This window comes from Bacillus rossius, chromosome 8 (genome assembly GCF_032445375.1).
Source record: "Bacillus rossius redtenbacheri isolate Brsri chromosome 8, Brsri_v3, whole genome shotgun sequence".
Lineage (NCBI taxonomy): Eukaryota > Metazoa > Arthropoda > Insecta > Phasmatodea > Bacillidae > Bacillus > Bacillus rossius.
Window position 1 is genome coordinate 56,368,021 of NC_086336.1, and position 20,527 is coordinate 56,388,547.

At 38.7% G+C, this 20,527-nt stretch overlaps 1 protein-coding gene across 1 annotated transcript; it reads right to left on the minus strand.

Moving 5' to 3' along the window:
- Nucleotides 1–18: 18 nt before the first annotated feature.
- Nucleotides 19–18,816, minus strand: LOC134534969 (monocarboxylate transporter 13-like). The gene is made up of 10 exons (XM_063373733.1): nucleotides 18,731–18,816; nucleotides 15,839–16,035; nucleotides 13,449–13,575; nucleotides 9,963–10,106; nucleotides 7,907–8,179; nucleotides 6,911–7,069; nucleotides 4,839–5,124; nucleotides 3,274–3,725; nucleotides 2,431–2,622; nucleotides 19–1,155 (listed from the first exon to the last, which is right to left on the minus strand). Exons 2-10 carry the CDS (start codon nucleotides 15,983–15,985, stop codon nucleotides 1,016–1,018), a joined length of 1,920 nt encoding a protein of 639 aa, XP_063229803.1. The 5' UTR covers nucleotides 15,986–16,035; nucleotides 18,731–18,816; the 3' UTR covers nucleotides 19–1,015.
- Nucleotides 18,817–20,527: the final 1,711 nt, after the last annotated feature.

Below are 20,527 nucleotides of genomic sequence, written 5' to 3' on the forward strand. Positions count from 1 at the left end.
TGTGTGAAAGTTAGAAGTTTTAAAAATTTTTAATGCTGAATATATCCGAACTAATAAAAATAAAAAGTAACTGTGCACATAAGTACAAATAACCAATAAAGAGCAGAAAATAATATTTAATAACAACGTATTTACATATTATAAACTAAATGAGTAATTTAACAAAAATACACAAAACATATTAAAAACAAACAATTTTGTGGTGATAGATTTTTGAATACATAAAAACAGTTTATCATATTAAAAGGTATTCAAAAATATATAAATAACCGGAACTCTTCATTGTAGATCTAGAGACAAAATTTACATAATGTAATACTGATTCACAATCACTGCTCTTCGTTGAAATTAGATCCAGGACATTTTTTTTTTCGTAACAAATGAGTTTACAGTGTATGTTAAGGCACTTCAAAACGAAAGAACCGGCATTCTCTTCCCCGAACTTCGTCACGTTTCCATCCTGGATCCCGATGACCTTGGTCGTTGTTGCTTCATGTCAAAATGGCAAGGGCTGTAAGTCGAGCACCGAATCGGTGACAAAGTGATTCGGTGGAGACCACTACAGCCATAGGTCCCGACGCCTTAAACCCCTTAGCCACGCAACAAAATCCCCGGCATAGCTTTCCGTCAGTGCAGTTGAGCTAAACCTTCTATTCAGCCGCAGCCCCCTCAGAATGCGAAGTGAACACCACATATGTTTAGGCCACGACATCTCAAATCCCCCCCTAACAGAAAAATGCATTTGCTTTTTCGAAACTCGTCCACACCTCCACAGTTATAAATGGCCCCTTCTTCTACTACCATCCGATCTCACTAAACTTCACTTAGATTTTACATCTAGGGCATTTTTCTTTAAAACTTTGATAAAACAGCCTAACATCTCATCACAAATAACAGGTTTTGTCTTTGTCAGCAGTTGGTACACAACGCGTGGTTTTTTTGTGTGCTCGCGCACTTTTTTAAGTCCATCAAAATGTAGAAGAGAAAAAAAACGAATGATCGTGTGCAACAAAGTTTAAGCTGCGGAAGACTGCCTCTTGGTCTTAAATTTTTTGTACAGAATCTCTGAACCCCACATCACCATCGTTATAAATGTCAGTATGTTGATAACAATAATGCATGCGTTGTAGCTTCCACTCGCATCACGAACATAACCTGAAACACACAGCCAAAGAAAACAGTTTAATGATGTATATTTACCATTACAAATAAAATTTGTACATAGGTAACAAGACTTTCAAACTTTTTTAAATATAATATATCTATACTAGAGTGATTCCAAATAAAATTATACTGATGTACATACATATATTAAAATTTTCTTCACTTAAAAAAAAAACAATTACGAGAAATAATCTTCCCATTTTATTGCAGCCTAATTATTGTCGAAGAGCCGTATCTAAGTATATTTTACCTCTTCTCAAAATCTTCTTTGCTTAATCGGGAATAAAGGTACATAAAAAAGTTATGACCTATTTGGTATATCTAAATTGATACAATCAAATCTGAACCAAATGCAAACTCAAGTCACGCTCCGGAGGGCTAACTGGGAGACGGCCTTCAAACTCACTAATCCCAAGTACATACATGCCAGAAATTTGGCTCTAACTCACAACCGTTGGGTGGAAAATAATTTACTCCAACCCTAGAAGCCAAGAAATGAGCTTTGGAGACACTGGTTACGAAATGCTTCAATCAAGACTTCTAGAGTCACTTCTCGGTGACTGTGAAGGTTTTGTTCATTCATGCTAAACTAAAAAAAAAGAACTGCTAGTAGCATTGATTATACGAAACCATGACATTGTTAGACGTTTCTGTTTATCCAAACCTAAATCTAACCAATACAGATAAACGGGAAAGATATTTTAGTATTTACACATTTGTAGAACTGTATTTTCAGCTGAATGAACGCTGTTTAATAAATTATAATTCGCTGTTTACCGAAATATATGGGCAAGGGATTATTACCCACAATTTTGGATGTTTAGATTTTTTCCTATAATTTATATTATTCGTTAGTTATCGAAATGTTTTTCGGGACAGTTCATAAATAATATCGACCCAAGATGTTAAGCCTTACACTTTGCTAAAGTCTGGTATCAAGCAATGGGTTCCAATGTATACCTAAGCGCCACGAGAGCTTATCCAACGCCACGAGGAAATAGCTTAGTTTTACCATGAAATTGACTGCAAATATCATAATAGGTTCACTAGTACACGGACATTTAGCTTCAATAAGTGCGCAAAGCTAGGTACTTTGAGCTTTTGAGACATAAGATGTAATGCAGAAGCTGAAGGCTGTTGCTTTATACTTGGAAAAGTCTAATGCGGACAACGGCAACTTCTAATGCATACTAAGTTAGTACTCTAAAGGTAAATTTCAGAAGTGTTAAGAGTTAAAACTGGACTCGAATGCACCGTAATCATTACCGATGAACGGGCCGCAGGTGATGGAGAACACGGCGTTCACGACCATCTGCATGCCGGACGCCGACGCGAGCTTCTCCAGCGGCACGTAACTGGGGATCACCAAGGACATGTACACCGTCCGCACGCCCTTAGCCACGCCCAGAGCCACGCTCACCAGCATCAGCGAGAAGAACGTGGTGAAGAACAGCACGGCTGCGAAGCAACAAAACACATCTCGTCAGACTCACCCACCCGTAAAGTCCCAGCCAACCGGCTTTTAGAAGCATGGCCAGACCTGGAGTGTGGACACTCTGAGGGAAGATTCGCATGCAGGGTACAACGCCCAGTAAAACTTAAAGATATGATAATTGAATGATTCTTACAATGAGGAAGATTGATTTAAAACATGGACATAATCCCTTGATTGTTTACACTGGATGTCATAAAAAAAATCTCACAAATGGACACCAAATATTAATATATAAACACACTAAGATCAAGCCAATATCAGCTTATGTAAAATGTTAAATGTCTAGACAGCTTAAGATAGTGAGACCTCAAAGATCAAAATGTATACTTCGTATTTGCTCACAATCCCTTTTGCAATCTATAAATCTTCATTTACAGACAAGGTGGAAATGGTACTTAACATAATTCTACTTTTCAACGAAACAGAATTGCCAAAATGACATTCTTAGTACTTACCTATGTAATAGTATTTATGCATTAAAAATCAACTATTTTCCATTAGCAGGTTGAAGAGCCCAATGCAGCTGAGTATAGTTCCACAGCACATGCACAGTTGATGTACCACATAGAATTATACATGGGTTCAATGATAAAGATCATAGGTATGGTACTTACTCGTCCTGGACGCAATAAGCAGGCACATGCTGATCAGGTACATGGTCTTCGCACTGTAGTGCATGTAGTCCGCGAAGAAAGGAGAGAGGAACCGGAACACGATGTCCACAGCCGCGATGGTGGACATGGTGAGCGCAATCTGGTTGTCCGTGAAGCTCAGGTCGGCGAGGATCAACGGCGTGAGAAGAGAGAAGTTTATCTCCGCCGTTATGGCGATGGACATCCCAAAAAGTAGATTGATGTAGCTCAAGTCCTTCAGCAAACTCAGGTCCATTTCGTTTGCGATTCTCTTCCACCAAATCTTCTTAGTTTGTTTTTCTGAAGTATTCGTCATCTTAGTAGCAACAGAATCTTGGGTGCCGTTATTTTTTTTACCATTTTCACGGTAATCGTTAGAAAGTTTATTTGAATTCTTGGTATCTTGTATATGACCAGCAAATGTGTTAAGATTGCTGCAAAACAGATCAGAGTTTACTATTATGCCATATAATTGTAATCATAATGACATACCAGTAACTAAATATGGTTTTCCCTTATTTCTACAGTAAGTACGATTATGGAATCTGATATAAAAATTAAGACTTATTAAAACCTGTAACATAAATTCTATTGCATAAAAATTAAAAATATATCAAAGTGCTAAATTAAAAATAACATCATCAGCTTTCCAAAATATAAAAACAATTCTATAAAATACAAGAGATACGAAATGTCACCCCTTTTTATTAATAATATCTGTCAGCATGCCATAATATAAGTTGGTTAAAATTGAACATTCTGTGCGAAAAACCAATATAATTGGTTATAATGAAGTTTAATGCTAATTTCTTGCAGATAAGTTGGTATTGTGTTTATTTAGCAATATTCTCTACATGATGGCATCTTTACGATTCTTCCTCGAGAGTTATTTTCAAGCTATTTAACGAATTTATAGCATATTCGCCTTTGTACAGCTACGATTTGTTTTGCTATCCAATTTCTAACCTATTGACTTCAAACTCAGAACAGAATCCCACTCCATAGCATAATACCTCTATGGTCCTGACATACCTTACAAATTTAACTGGGGAATCACAAACATATGGAAAATTAGCCTCCAGACGTGAAGCCGTTTATTTCCCTATTTTTTCCCCCGATTTTCACATACTAATATGGCGGGCTTTTGTTTATATTTGTATCAGCTGTTATAGCCTGCTTTTATTAACGACTGCAGTTATGATATCCGGAAGAAAATTAGATCGAAATATGTTTATATACATATTAAAAGTCCGAAACGAATCTTCATAATACAAATGTAATGACATTTTTCTCAAATTTAACCTCAAGACAAGGTACAGCTGATATATTTGTAAACAAGCGGTCGCCATATTGGTACGTGTAGTACCTCTTTTGGCTTCACCCCCCTCGTCTAAAACTGGAACATATTATGTTCCAACTTTGCACTTCCCTGATCTCTGATCACACGCTATTCTTGGCTTCGAGCGACCGTGCTCAAAGAGCTGGACGTGGCGAGGGGGTTCGGACGAGGTTCGGCTGTGGTCGCCCGAGGTTGGGATCGCGCTCACCAGGAGCTCTGCGCGCGGTCGTTCTGCCCGGCGACCACCAGCTTGTTGCCGACCTCCAGGAGATCCTCCTCCGGTATCGTCCCGGCGATCGTCATCTTCCTCTCCCGGGTCCGGGACGACTCCCTGTCGGGCGGCGACTTCTCGTCGAATATGGTGACCGAGCTGCCGAGATGTACCGAGTCCACGGACCACCAGTTGTAGCCGCGCTTCTGCCTGCTCGGGTCCGCCACGCCTATCGACACCCTGCGGTTCACTGACGTCTCCTCCGTTTCTTGAACACTGCCACCTGAATACGACATAGCAAAATGTGATTGACATTAAAAAGTGGGTATGAAAATATTTTACATGTTAAGGCATTCAACAATGGTAGGTCAAATAGCAATGTAAGTCAAGTATATAATGCATCTGCAAGCTCATGTTCTTATTAGTCATCAGCTAGAGCAGTGATTGAAAGTACCTACCCTCGGTGTTTAGCTACAAGAAAATCCCAGAGAAGTTAAAAATACGATTTAAAAGGGACGAACTTTATGTGTCAAGAAGGTATCGTGAATTTGTCTCTTGTTCGCAAGTTTTGTACACCAGATATTTACTAAACATTATTTGCGGCTTGTAAAATGCCACACAAGTAATCACTATTACAAACGTTCGCGTGACATTTTAATGCTAGTAGATACTACTTGTTTAATAGAACTGGCCAAATAACATAAAACTGGAAAGGGATAACGTGATAAATTTACAAGAATATTCTTTAAATAACGATGCAAATAAAATTTTATTACCAAAATGCTGTATAAGACCAATTCTTATGTACCAATTTTCATAGTTTGAAAATAAATTAATTATGAGAAGCAGGGTGCAAACAAACCCAAAACAAGGAATTTTGGTCGTTCGCATATATGTGGGTAAATATAAAATATTAAGGATACATCTCGAAATAATTTATTTTTTGCTTACAACTTATGGAATTCTGAACTAAATTTTGTTTACTTGATCCCTGAGTTTCAGCTGAATGAAGTAGAAGTAGCAGCCAGCCAAATTCCTCGAGTCATAGCAGAGTTTATGGCACGGTGTAGGTGAAATTTCAGTTCAAAATCATGTTTCCCCCTTACAAAATCATCAGGGAATAAATAATAGTACTAAAACAACCTTGCAGTGACAGGGGTAGTTTGAAGACATGGAAGGGAATGGTACAGTTTTCTTGAATATCATACGTTGTGCCCGTTTTACGAACTTAGCCTAATCAACAACCAACCAAAAAAAAGGCAGCAACAAAGAAATTGGCCACTGAGTCCGCAATAGAGGAATAAACCAAGAAATACATTATTTACAAAGTTACTAGAACTCTGGGATCAAATATTTTTGCCAAGATACATTAGTAAAGTACACATATGTATCTCATAGTTTCAAGCCATTTGGGACAATGCCTAAAAAAATAGTGATCCGAAAACGAGGTGAGATAGTTGCCATAGTACACTTAGCACATTTGAATGAATATATTCAACAACATGACTGAAATTCATAAGCACTAAGTGGATATCAAAAGGTTCAGAGCCTACTTCTATATTGGAGGTGATGTCGTCCAAAGCCTTTTATTATCACACGTGAGGTAAAACCCTAACTTTAAACTGTCGTGTAAACTATATAACAATATCGCAAAGAATTTAAGTTGATATCTTGTGGTTTCTGAGGATTAGGTAAACATGATGAGAAAAATACTTCCCCATTTTTACCCACTTGGTATTAATGATATCGACCGAGATTTTCCATCTTTATATTTTATGTATCAGTCTGGGAGTATTCTTTTCAGAATGATGGCTCTTTTGTGTTCATAAAAAACTATATACATAGATAGGTGTATACACGCAGGTTTTGGAGTCTAAGAAAAATAAAATTTTCTACCTAGTTTTTGCTTTATTTTTGAATATATGTAACTAAAAATTGAAGGGAGACTTTTGGGTTTAATTATATTACTCAATTTTGAAGTCGTTACCAAAATGCGACGCGAACGCCTACCTTCACTTTATAGCCACACATTTTCTATATTTACACTGCATAAAACCTGCCGTGCATACCACTGGGCAAGCGTAAATAATCTCTCCTTTGCAGTATAGGCGTGTCCATGCCATAGATGTTTTGAGCATCGACATCATGATCGATTGAAAGTTGCAAAGGAATGGCACCATCCTCCGTGCTAACACTCCTGGTCACGGCCTTATTATTCTCTGATTGTTCTGCAACAAACCAGGAAATTATTCTACTACAAATAAACTAGAGATAAATTGACTATTTACCCTTAAATCTAACACTCTTTCATCTAACACTCTTTCTTGTGGTATTACACTTAAACATATTCTACTAGTATCAAAATAATATTATCAGACCGCCCCATTAGCTTTCATGAGCGAATTTATTATGTATGTGAAAAATACTCTTGTTTACAAACGGGAATGAAATGGATTCCAGTGAATGGTCTCTCCACTGACTTGATGTACCTACATGCGACAGAATGTGTATCAAAAATGAGAAAATTATGTTATATATGTTATATATTATATGTTATATGCAGTAACTAAAAACAAAACTATAAACAGTTACTTTCAAAAGTATTAATTCTTTTTTTTTTTTTGCTATTTTAGAAGATCTAAACCATCTCGCCTAACGTCACTTGGCTTAGCAGGGGATGACTTATAAACTGAAGTCCATTTAAGCTCATCTAAACCCTTTTATCTTATGACTGTGTGTTTTCTTTTAGTCCAGGTGGCATTAAAAATACTAAACTCCTTGCCCTATGTTGTCGGTTGGACAAAGTTTAATTGTGTGTTGACAGGAATAACTATCAGAACCCGATTCCAAAATGTTCAGACATGTAGAATGCACTTTAAATAATCCTAAAAACGCCCATGGCCCAAGTGACAGTAGATTACATGCCATCAAAGGCCAGGTTTGCTGATCTCTAAACCATCAGATATAACCATTTGCATTAGAATCAGCGCAAAAGTACTTCAACTAAAAACACAACAGCTGATGGCTTCAATTGAAGACACGCTCCTCCACAGTGAAACACATACCTTGAGCAGGATCGACGGGTCGCGGCCTCATGTGCCACTTGACGGGCTGCAGGAGTAAAGCCCCAACGAGCGTGTGCAAACAAAGTGCGCTCATGATGAGCCCCGTGCCGGCCACGCCATAGTAGGCCATCAGCTGGCTGAGGAGCAGGGGCATCACCGTGGGTCCTATTCCCGTCAGCGTCATGGCCAGACCCATCGCCTTGCCTCGCCTCTCCTTGAAGTACGAGTTCAAGGCCAGCGAGAAGGCCGGTGCCAACAGGCTCGCACCAAATGCTGTAAAAAAGCCTCGATCATATCATAACACATTCTTGCTATCGTTCGAGGGAAACTACTCTATTCCTGGGTAATTCAAAGCACTTTTTAAGAGTGTGATTTATTCTCATTTAGTATGTTTCTTTAATGATTCTTGCAATGGGATATATTGTGTTAAAACATTCTTTTGGGCTACGCCCTTGATGGTTTACATTGTATGTCATAGAGAAAGCCTGAAGAATGGACAAAGAAATATGAACACACAAACACACATAAAATAAGCCAAAATCGGCCGATGTCTAATCTTAAAAGCATATTTATTGTTTCAGTACCTGCAGCTTCTCATGATGTTTAACTAACCGGATTTTATGTGCACGACTCCTGTTAGAGCTGAACTAATGCCGCCGACATAGGTAAATGGATACGCCATTTCATCGCAACTTGGATGTGTCTGGGGAGGAGCTGCAACGAGAGGCTGGGGCGACCCATCCCATCACCATTTCCACCCATTACACCATAACCCATTCGGCCAACCTGTGTTTGACTCAAAGGAACTCCATCCTGAGAGTATCACAAGGCGCATATCCAAGTCTCTCACATCTCTGGGACCACTCAGAGACCCAGAGAGCCTGTTATCTGGCCTAAGCACATCCAGCTTCAACTAGCTTTCTAGACTGTACCGGAGCGGTATCGCCGCTCACTGCATCCGCCCATCAGTGTAATGCTAGTCTGGATGTGCTCTAAACTACTGTCTCGTAGTTCCACGGAATTCTCTGTGCTGTGTACTCTTCAGGTTTTCTCTATGGCATTTATGGTAAAACAGCAATGGCATATGGCCAAAATAATTTAGTTGTTAGCAAGTGGCCAATTTAGGTAGCGCTATTTCCCGCCTGTAATTCAGTCTGTTATTCTCTATTGTGGTTTAAGGAACCTAAAACTAAGGTCTCATGCAGATGGATGTTGAATTGCTCACACTCTCACAGAGGAAGGTAAAAGATATATCAGCCCTTGGCCCAAGTAATAACATAGTAATAATATAATTAATGATCCTGACTCTATATAGGTTTATGCATTTCAATACTTTACTTTCATTCAGATTCAGGCAAAGATATTATTTAGAAATTATGAGGGTTTCCTTCTTGTGAAATTTAAATTTTCAAACTGATCTCGATCAGCTGTAAAGTAGGATTGTTTGCAGGCACAACGGAGATAATGTTGTGTATGTCACAAAGCCATGCAAAGCGGCCTAAGGCAACTATACTTCCCATACATAGTATTGGGCTCTGAATAACTTGGGTATCGACATGGCGTTCATAGGTTAGAGTCATGTCAGAAGTTTGGACCATACCAACTTCACTCGCCACTTGAGTGTTACAAGTCAGAAAAACAACAAGGAGCAGTATGAATAACATATACATAATATAATACAAAGAATACAATCTAAACTTCAGACTAGAAATTTACGTAGTGGAAATAGGGAACCTACAACTAAGGTATTACTGAGAATATGAGTACACTTTTCCCTGTTTGATTTTTAAAGCTTATCTCACATGTTACATCGAGAATAAATATGTCCTTCTTTAGCTGTCAAACTTTTTAAATGCCACTAAAATAACTTAATTTGTAGGTTTTCAAACATTTAAATGTCGGGTGTCTAGACGACTAAAGAATAAATAATGATTTAAAGCTGGGCTTAGGTATACCTGTTCTTTTCAAGGAACTAGCTAGAAATATTAATTCTACTTGTGTTTAGGCTCATCCATATGTATAAAATGTCTGGAAAATAATCTTCAAATGAACTTACAAGAAATAAGGCCATACGTAACGAAGAAATGGGCAAACGAGTTTCCGAAACTGGTAGATAGCACTCCAATAAACGCTATACTTGATGCAACTATGGCGACTTTTCTGTAGCCGAATCTCTTGATAATCAGTCCATGAAACAAACCTGCAAAATAAAAGAGATTACGATACAATAATGCTATACTGCAAAGAGAAAAAAAAAGAAATAAAGTACTCTGCAGGCATTAACGATGCCGCCTGAAAACCCAAAAGATAAATTAATTTTCGGATAGCACAATGATCAACGGCTGAAAAACAAGACAATTTAAAACTCATGGAAATTTTTTGAACGATTCAAGTTTATATTTAATCGTTTGTCCAAAAATAAATTTAATTATAGTGCGTTATTCTGCACGCAACAAATAGATGTATTCTAGTTTCCAACTGTTTCATTTACCAGTGGTTTTTGCTGAAACTCCCTCCGAAGCATAGCATTTAATGAGTCACTTTAAGAATGAAATGTTGTACTGTACACACTATTTGAAAAATATTGAACTTTTCATGGTGTAATAGCTTCACATACACACTCGAGTGTTTAGTTTGTATTATAGCCCAGTCATATTAGGTAAAAAAAAAAAAAGGGTCAACCTCGGAATGAAAGATAATAAGCTGTAAATTGGTATAAACCTTTGTTTTGTCGTTCTAAATGTTGTCTCAAAAGTCACAAATGTTATCGTGTCCGCGTCTTAAGATATTGAAGGTCAAAGGTCATAAAAATCGGTTTTTCACGAATATCTCGCTTTCTATTGCTTAAATGAGATTTTCACCTATTATAAAAGAGTATAAAATTCTCTACAACTTTTGTTTGAACTTTTTTTTCATACGATCAACCGTTTTTGCGGTAGACCGCGAAGAGTGCGCCGCGTACAGTCATATGGCCTAATGCAAGATCAAGCGTGAGTTACGGTTATACAGTATAATTATTAAACAATGCCCATTATTTATGTACTAATTATAATTATCTATATTTAATTAAAATAAGTGACTTAATTATTTATATTTAATTATTTATATTTAACTATTTAACTATAGCATATTAATAATTCTGTAATGTATATTTCGGTTATATTTTAAGTTAAAACGACATTATATACGTTTTCTTTAAAACGTGTAAATTTTTTAATAGGTACTTATATACCTGTAAACACTTGTCCCTATCCTATGACCTTTTCTATTTATAGCCGGGACAGATGTTCTATTATATTCAAGGCCAATTTATCTTTTAAGGGACCACTTTGTATTAGTCAAGATTATTCGTTAGTTTGAAATTGTATCTTCGCAACGACGGACGTACAGTTTTAAGAGCTATGGCTGATTTGTGTTTTATATGTGATAAGTCACTTTCAGAAGGTGTTTCTGTGAATGTCGTACGTGGCCATATATGAATGTAAGCGGCGCACTCTTCACGGTCTACCGCAAAAACGGTTGATCGTATGAAAACAAAATGCAAACAAAAGTTGTAGAGAATTTTATACTCTACAACTTTTATAATAGGTGCAAATCTCATTTACTCAATAGAAAGCGAGATATTCGTGAAAAACCGATTTTTATGACCTTTGACCTTCAATATCTTAAGACTCGGACACGATAACATTTGTAACTTTTGAGACAACATTTATAACGACAAAACAAAGGTTTATACCAATTTACAGCTTATTATATTTCATTCCGAGGTGAAACCCCAAATATGACTGGGCTATTACCGCATACTTTTTTGCTAGCCAATGTGCTCCGAGATGGGATTTTTTTTTAAGGATGATGTAAAATTTGAAACACGCGTAATCATGCGACGAAAGTACACCTTACTTATTAGTGTCTGTCCATGTCTTCAATGGAATCTAAGAATGTATTGGGATTATGATTGCTAAAATATGATACATGACCCTACTATATAAATTCAAACGCTAACATAGGATCCAACCCCAGAGCTGAGAGTTTAGAAGTGCGAAATACGAGTTGCGAACGTATGCGAATGTATGCAAAAGTATGCGAAAGTCTGAGAAAGTATGTAAACGTTTACAAAAGTATTGTAAAGTAGGTATACGAAATCATGCGCTGTGTCTGCCGTCTGTAACCGGCTGTAAAGAAATTTCAGTTTCAAATTATTTTTTTATTACCCCCTGCCATCAGCAATAAACAAGACATTCTGAACACAAAAAAAAACTAAATAAAACATAATAATTTTACAATACACAACAAAATAGTACTGGTACATTGGCCACAACTATACCATATCACAAAAAAATATCATATGTTACGTAAATCATAACAAAAAAAGAATTAAACTTAATAAAAAGTTGTATATTTTAAATCAGTTTGTGGTTATGTTATTGATTCGAAAACTTTGAGACTTAAAAACATACAAGGTTTTATTAAGATAACTGTTTAGAGTAGAGAATCGATTATCCGAATATCGATCAACCGAAAAATTGGTTGACGGAAAGCGTTCCAGTCGGCAAATACGAATTAAGTGCCACGTAGTTCCGCTAGCTGGCGCTAGTGTGGGATTTAGCGGCAACAAACCGAGTCTCAGCTCTGAAGTAAAACACAATTTTGGACGTATTTTCCCGAAATGTAGGCTTTCTTATATATATAAGTATATATTACTATTTTATGTGAAGTATTTATTTGTAAGACGTTGATACAAGATATAAACAGTTCTGTGTTTAATGTCATTGTTTCTTTGTTAGGCAGATTTTCAAGAAATACTACCTATCGTAGCCGTTACCATGGTGTAACATCCGGAAAATTTATATGTAGTTTTTCGTTTCATGGTCCATAGAGCCCAAAATCATCGTCAACTCAGATATTTATATATGTCACATTTTTAGGAACACGATAACTGCCGTAAATTTTAACAAAACACTTCCAAACTGATACACAAAATATAAACATGGAAAATCTCGGTCAAGTTCGTTAATGGGCAATGTATAATTTTTTTTTTGCTTTGACTTAGTGCAAGGAATGAATAATTGTGTTTGAAGGTCCAAAAAATTAAATAATTATCTTAGATGGCATATAATTTGAAATTCTTTCTAAGTTATTCAATGCTGGATACATTAGTTAAAAATATTCGTAATATTTTCGCTGCAAAGAAAGTGAACAAATATTTAATCGATCACTGTTTTAATATTGGAGGACAAAAATATGTTGTTACATTAAGTTATTAAAATTTTCCAGAAGTTTATAGAAGTTACCAAAATATTTCCAGAATAAATAGGTACTTCGGAATCTACCTACGCCTGTAGGCTGTGCCGAATGGGACTTTTTTTTCATATGTAATGTCCCTAGGACACTGTTACACATTATTGTTCGTACACCGAATACCCCAAGCCCGAATCATTTTGTATAATCGATGCTCCACTCTATTTAATAAAACAGGATTTTGTTGTTGAAATACGTAAACACTGTATTTAAATTCTTTGTTGATATGAAAATGTGTACTGACCAAAAGACATTCCGAAAGCAGAATTCACGTTGATGATAACAGATATGTCTGTCGCCGACATCCCAATGCTGGTGAACTGGTCCTTGTACACCAGCGAGAACGTCTGCATCACGGGGATCATTATGATCTTTAACAAAAATAAACAAAGTTAGATATCACATACAAACGAATATTGTAATGCGTTAAGAAATTCAAATAACATAACTATTGAAAACTCGTTTTTCAATTATATTATAATTCGTTATCTTTAGTCAAGGTACCTTCATCTCGCTAAGTAGACACGAGAAACCTGATATCTTCTCACCCACCGTAACGATTCTTTTTGTATATTCAACTGAGATTATATAACTTGGTTATTGTGCATTATCATAACTATCGGAACTCAGGAAAAGAGATTTTACATTTTAATTGTAATTCAATTAATAATAATATTATTTAAAGTTTTAACACACTCTTAGCTCTTTACAATATTAACAAATAAAAGTTATTTAATTTCCGATTTAAAAATTTGATACAAAAGTCATCCTACACAGTAATTTGTTTAATGGTACAGAAACATTCACGTAAATCACAGATATTTGTGAATTTTTACAATTACACGAAAACAGCTGTATCACCATAAAAATGTACGCAGTAATATTGTGTTCAGATTTCTCCCCGGGCATTTCTGCTTTTTGTTATCCAAGTACCTCCAATAGTTAGTGGATTGTAAACAGGTCCATGAATAGTTTTCCAGCATTACCTGCCCGCATAAAAAAGCACAATAAAACAAAAAAAAAGTAAAATTTTTGAATGTTATGCTATCTTTTCCACGGTAAAAAAAAACATTAGGTACGCTTGAATGAAACATGGATTAAAATATAGAATTATGAGCCAATTTTTGTGAGAAATACAGAGTATTATCTCGAAAATTATATTACAGATATGCAAAAAATAACCACAGTTTTGTACAAAATTTCTTGTAGTTTTGCAAAATAATTCTTGGCAACTGGTATCCAAAGGAATCTTTTGTAAAAGTACAGAACATTTGTTTCTGAGTACATTAATTATAATACATTGATTATCATTACAAAAATTGGCATGGAACTGAAACAGGCCTGTACGGTGCATGACGTTGACCTGCTCGACATCGGAGACTAGAAACCATATATGGCTGGTCCATCACATAAACAAAGTATATTAGTCAAGCACCAGTCAAAATCTACATTTACTTGGCCTAAATGTATTTCGGGGTCGTTACCACAACGCCGAAATACCACAACCCCGAACGTACAATAACGCCGAATACCATAACGCCGAATGCCAAATTGACCGAAACGCCGACAGCTAGAAAACTGCTGTGTACCACAAGGCCGAAATACAGTAACGCCGAAAAATGTTGCTGCGGGGAAGGGGGGGGGGCACAGGAGCAAAATGAAAAACAACTGAATGAATTTGTGTGCTAACCTTACCTAACCTAACCTTTGTGGCAGTCCTGCAATGACATTTTTCGGGGTTAATGTATTTCGGCGTTGTGGTATACAACAGTTTTCTAGCTGTCGGCGTTGTGGTCAATTTGGCATTTCGGCGTTATTGTACGTTCGGCGTTGTGGTATTTCGGCGTTGTGGTGCGTCCCCGTATTTCGTCACATACGATACATTAGCAGTCAATGAAGAGAGCTGGTCGACAACAACTGTTCACAGATCAGTAGCTTCCCAAAGCGTCAGCTAACCAAACATAATTTGTCACAAAAGAGTATACAACGGACAAGCAACTGCTCGAAATGGTTATTGACGGAGATTCGAATGATTGAACACCCCAGCTAGCTAAACGTTTGTCAAGGAACACGATTTACTGACAAATGTACACTATTACAAGCCGAAAAGCAGGTGTTTGATAGGACAGCGTGTCGAAAGTGGGTTGTAAGTTATGCTGCATAATTTGAAGTAGCTGTTCAAGTCGACAGCTGGTCATGAGTCAGTTTCAGTTGTGTGACATTGCGCATGATCTACAGGCAGCACAAAGGTAATATTATTAGATTCGAAAGCAAAATGTTTGATATTTTTTTCCTTACTCTGCGTGGATTCTAGAATCACTCCCACGTGTAATATTAAAAAAAAAATTAATTCAATTCAATATACATAAAATACTAATGTAATGTTTAATTGGCGCAAAAAAAAAGGCCTTAGACTATACCTTTATTTTTATTTCAAGAGGGAAAAAAATCCCCTGGAGCCTAATGATTGTCACGCCTCTGTACTTGGCAGCTATTCGAAAAGGGCAGTTCTTAGAGGAGGTCAGCTGGTGGAAACGGCGACTTTTTCAGACTGATCGGAGGTCAGCTGAGCCAACAGGGTCTGGTAGATAACCGTCAAAGAGGGGTTGCGGGAGGGGGGAGGAGGTAACTCACGTTGCTGAGCGCGGAGCCCAGCACCACCATCCACCCCCAGCCGCCGTCAGGGGGCAGCAGCTCGACTGCACGGCCGCCATCTTGGTCTCCCAGCAGCGGCGCCCTCTTCTCGGCGTCTTCCTTCTTCCCTCCGGAGGACCGCTCCATGTCGTGGCTGCTCCAACCCGACCCCCGCCGCTATACGGCCGGCCTTCAGTCTGGTACCGACAGTCGAGACAATACTTCATAGAGCCATTTAAGGGAAAACATAGTGAACTTAAATTTTGTTTTGTACTATGGCTATGTCCCTATGCAGTGGCGGATCCAGGATTTTGGCTTGGGAGGAGCTTGACCCAGCTGAGGCTAGGCTTTATCAAGGCAAACACTAAAACAATAGTGGACCCAGATCCTTTTGGAGGGAGCTTGAGCCCCTTAGCCCCCCCCCCCCCTCTCTGGATCCGCTACTGGCCTATGTCCAAAAGAGCCAGGCGTTTGCGATCATTGTGTTAGCACTCGGGAGTGACGTCAGAGAGAGAGATAAAGAGAGCTGTTCTATTTACAAGAGTGAAAGAGCGAGTACGTATTGCAAATGCAGGTGAGATGCACACTCGATGAGTACTCTCAAGATATTGATGTGTGAACGACATTTGGTAGGAGTAAATTCGTGAATGGAACGGAAGTCGCGTGGAACGGAAATGCGTAACCACGGTGCTGCCATCTGTGTCGGATGGCGCGAACCAAACAAAGTTGAAACAGACAAAGGAAAACGTTATAAAATTTCATGTTCAGTGAGTTTAAACAGTATTTTAATCAAATTCCTTGTCGAAAATCAGGTCCAAAGCTGCGATTTAGTATTTCTTTCAAGTCTTTTTCACTTTTATCGGAGCCGTTTCAATATATAATTTAAAATTTCGGTCTGCAAATGGAATGATTCGATAGTCGACGTAGATGCTAGCGAATTCTAGCGGCGGGTGCGGAAACTACGTGTGATTCGCGTCCAGAAATTTAGTTGTAAACACACTTTGCATATACTTATCTCGTTCGGAATTTTGGTATTATAAGTGTATGGTTCGTTACCGAGGTTACTGTGAGACTCGCTCACATTTTTATTTTAATTATACAATTAGGCAATCAAACTATAATCTACAACTTCACTACAATTTTGATGTGCAATTTAACATTCTAGCTAACTTTTGAGATAACACACAACCGACAAATAGTAGGTATTAATTAACCACTTTAACGTATTCGGTTCTATAATGTTCCACCTGTGTCTTTTAGAGCATGTTAGTCTGAAGAAATAAATGGGTACTACAAAAAAACAAGCAAAAAGACGACATAGCGACGATCTAACATGCATTGCGTCATGCATGCGTGGATACATTCAACTTGCAGTACAACTTGTCTGCGTCCTTGGCAGTGCCTACAATGTTAATAGGTTTTAGTTGGCAACAGTGTGCACTCTCGAAGCGAGAGGAGTTTGGGAAGCCTACAACTCACGTAGTTTCGGTTCCCTGCAAGAATTTCCGAAGATTTCCGAAGTTTTGCGTTTTGGTATCAACGCCACTTCAGCCGCTAAATCAGAAGTTTCCAATGAAAACAAGTATGTTGTGACTGACCTAACCTAACCTAACCCTTCGCTTTTTTTAATTTCAATTTTTGAGAGAAATCCGAAGTTGCACGAACGTGGTAGGGAACCGAAACTACGTGAGTTGTAGGCTTCCCGAGGAGTTGCCGCCGCGGAGAACCGGGGGGACTCAACTGCCCCGGTCGACCGCAGACGTCACGAGGACAGGCCGCAACTCCCGCGAGAGTTATGGACACGTCCTTGGAGCTGCCTGGCTGTGAACACGGCTCGACAGGCTGTTTCTTGCAACCGCAGCGGTGATCTACTCCCCAGCCTCACAAATTATGTTACTCGTGTTTACAGCTAACGGCCACAGATTGATTACAGAAGCTATTGAAATTAAATTTAAAATAAAATTGGCTGTCTGTAAAGTCGGTTTACGGACGATAGTTTAACGTGACAACGTCATAACAAAACATTGATGAAATGATTGCATACGTTTATGAATAAAATTTAATCATTTTTATTTTAATAATAAAAGAATAAATACTTGAAATTATACTAGTAATCAGATTTTTAAAATGCAAGAATAATTAACCTTTATTGCCGAAATTGTTGTTGTAATAAGCACTGAAAAACACATTAACTTTTCACTTCACTTTATAAACAGTCGACGAAACAGTTCACGTGTAGATGTAAGTTGTGTACTGCCGCTGTCTTTCTTCTCCTCTGACGAATAGGCCAATCGAGTGGAAGAGAGATAGATGCGGCGCAAGCGTACAATGAGCGTAACGGGACACAGCGTAATGGAACAATGTGCGTAACGGGACACTTTTCCGTGCGTGCAGCCGGCATTCATCGATTTATTAGACGTTGTCACGTCAAGAAAATTACCCCAATACCAACAACAGCGAAGACGTAAACAGATTAAGTTCGCCATCCAAGAATTAGCCGCAGTCAAGGCTGCTGCACTAACTGAGCACGGGCAGAGACTTATGGTGATTGGCCAGAAACTCCTCCAATCACAGCTCGGACAGATGTGACTTTCATTCCGTCGATGCTCCGTCATCTAATCTCCCCTCGTCGCCTGCGGTGACTTGCCAGTTGGTGGAACGCAACGTACTGAGGCACAGTGAACACTTTCACGAGCACGAAAGTAGACTTAACATTTTATTGACAACTTTAGAAACATTTCAATCATTATTTTTGACAAAATGCATTGACGTTTGGCATTGTATGTCATGGAGAAAACCCAAAAGATACGTCAAATAAAAGATGAATACACACAGAATACAAGCCAAAATATGTCCAAAATAATGATTTATATATATATATATATTACTCACCGCAAGAATCATTCAAAGACGTAGAAAAAAAAATTGTTTTCACAGCTGTCCGTGAACTTTTAAAAATCCAGTCACATGATTGGGCTTCGTGTCGGAAGGATTCGTGACACGCAAGTTTCTAAAGACGTATCTCACAACCGAGGCTCGACAAGGGACTGTCGTGTGTTTCAACTGCGAAGGTTAATACTTTAATTACATAAGCCGCGTGTTAGGAAGTTATCTTCCGAGATATCACGAAATAATCACGCCGATATCTTTTCGAGGTCGATATGGTTTATTCTTACAAGAAAAATATGATTGTCTATATTCTCCCCTCTTTTTTTCCATCGCTAGGTGAAGTTATTTGCTTAAATGAGCAATATTTTCAAATAACTTGCCAAGTAAGCACTGTGTAATTTTTTTTTTACAGTGTGAATAGTAAAATGTATCCGATTAAAGATTTTCGCCTCATAATTCGTGCAAACGATTTTATTACCTTGAAAAGTATAGCATATTTAATTGTATTTAAATTTTTTATCAATAGCAGGGTTATTTATAATTGCATTACAGTCACAGGGTGCAGTTTGGAATTTTAAAAATGTTTTGTAACTCAAAAACTACGACAATTTTATAATTTTTTTTTAAATTCAGAACCGTAATTAATTGGCCTACGCAGTGTTCTCGGCTTGACGCTGAATCATGGGAAATTCTGTACATCCAACTAGTTGCCCTAATCACCAGTAACAGCCAGCTGGTAATCCACCACCGGGTACTGGACTTGAACCAGCGGAGTGGCGCCAGATTTCCGCGTCGCCCCGATCTTCTGAGGAGGCTCCTGCACTTCTTACCGCCGGGATTCTTTCAAACATGGCAACAGGAAAGAAGAAAAAAAATTGCCGTCACCGATAAATGTATTCTGACGTTATCACAAAAAACATTTGGTCAGGTGTTCAACAACATAAAGTATTTTCAGGTGATCACCAGTGGCGGATCCAGGATTTTGGTTTTGGGAGGGGGCTTGACCCAGCTGAGGCTAGGTTTTATCAAGGCAAACACTAAAACAATAGTGGACCCAGATGCTTTTGGAGGAGGCTTGAGCCCCTTAACCCCCCCCCCCCCCCTCCGGATCCGCTACTGGTGATCACGAACACTGTTTCCTTCCCGCGGTGTTTCTACCCCCGGTGCAACTCACGCCACGCAGGTGTATCAGGTGTATCAGGTGTATCAGGTGTATCACGTCTCCTCCGGCACCTGACGACGCATGGCTCGGAGAGGCGACCTCTCGGCCGTCCTGCGCTGGTCGGACTGCCGCCTCGCTCGCGATACCCTCGTCGCGATGACGTGTTATGCGCTACGTCACGCCGCCCAGCCGTTATCGCCCCGGTGTCGAACGGGCCGATCCCCAGATAAACCACACGTATCTCGGCCTCAGAGGCTGAGCCGCGTCGTGGTGGTGGCGTGCTCCGACCCCCCCTCCCCCCGGACTATCATCACAGCCAGACCCCGGGGGCCGAGTACCAGGCCCACAAGCTCCACTTCTGAAGCGAAAACAAAAAGGTGCGGCTGTGTCGTGGACACGCCCGTGTGTTGTACGTGAATACGTGTACGTAACACGTAATATTTTCTGATTATGATTATGATTATGCCGGGCAAGGGGTTTCCCCCCCCCCCCCCTTTTTCTTTCTTAACCCAGCGCTCTTAGCCGATAGGCCCTGCTGCCCTGGGGGGCCCCCCATGGGCATGGATGCGGATACGCCGCATACGCAACCGGGAAGGGCGTTAGAGCTTTGGCTATACACAGAGGCTGAGGCTACCCAT

What these genes read in the sequence shown, in the direction of transcription:
- LOC134534969 (XM_063373733.1), bottom strand. Translation starts at nt 15,985, where the DNA reads ATGGAGCGGTCCTCCGGAGGGAAGAAGGAAGACGCCGAGAAGAGGGCG. An exon ending in TTATTTACGCTTGCCCAGTG is followed by an intron (nt 5,125 to 6,910) that starts GTATGCACGGCA and finishes TGTCGTATTCAG; the next exon opens with GTGGCAGTGTTCAAGAAACG. An exon ending in GACCGCGCGCAGAGCTCCTG is followed by an intron (nt 3,726 to 4,838) that starts GTGAGCGCGATC and finishes TCTGTTTTGCAG; the next exon opens with CAATCTTAACACATTTGCTG.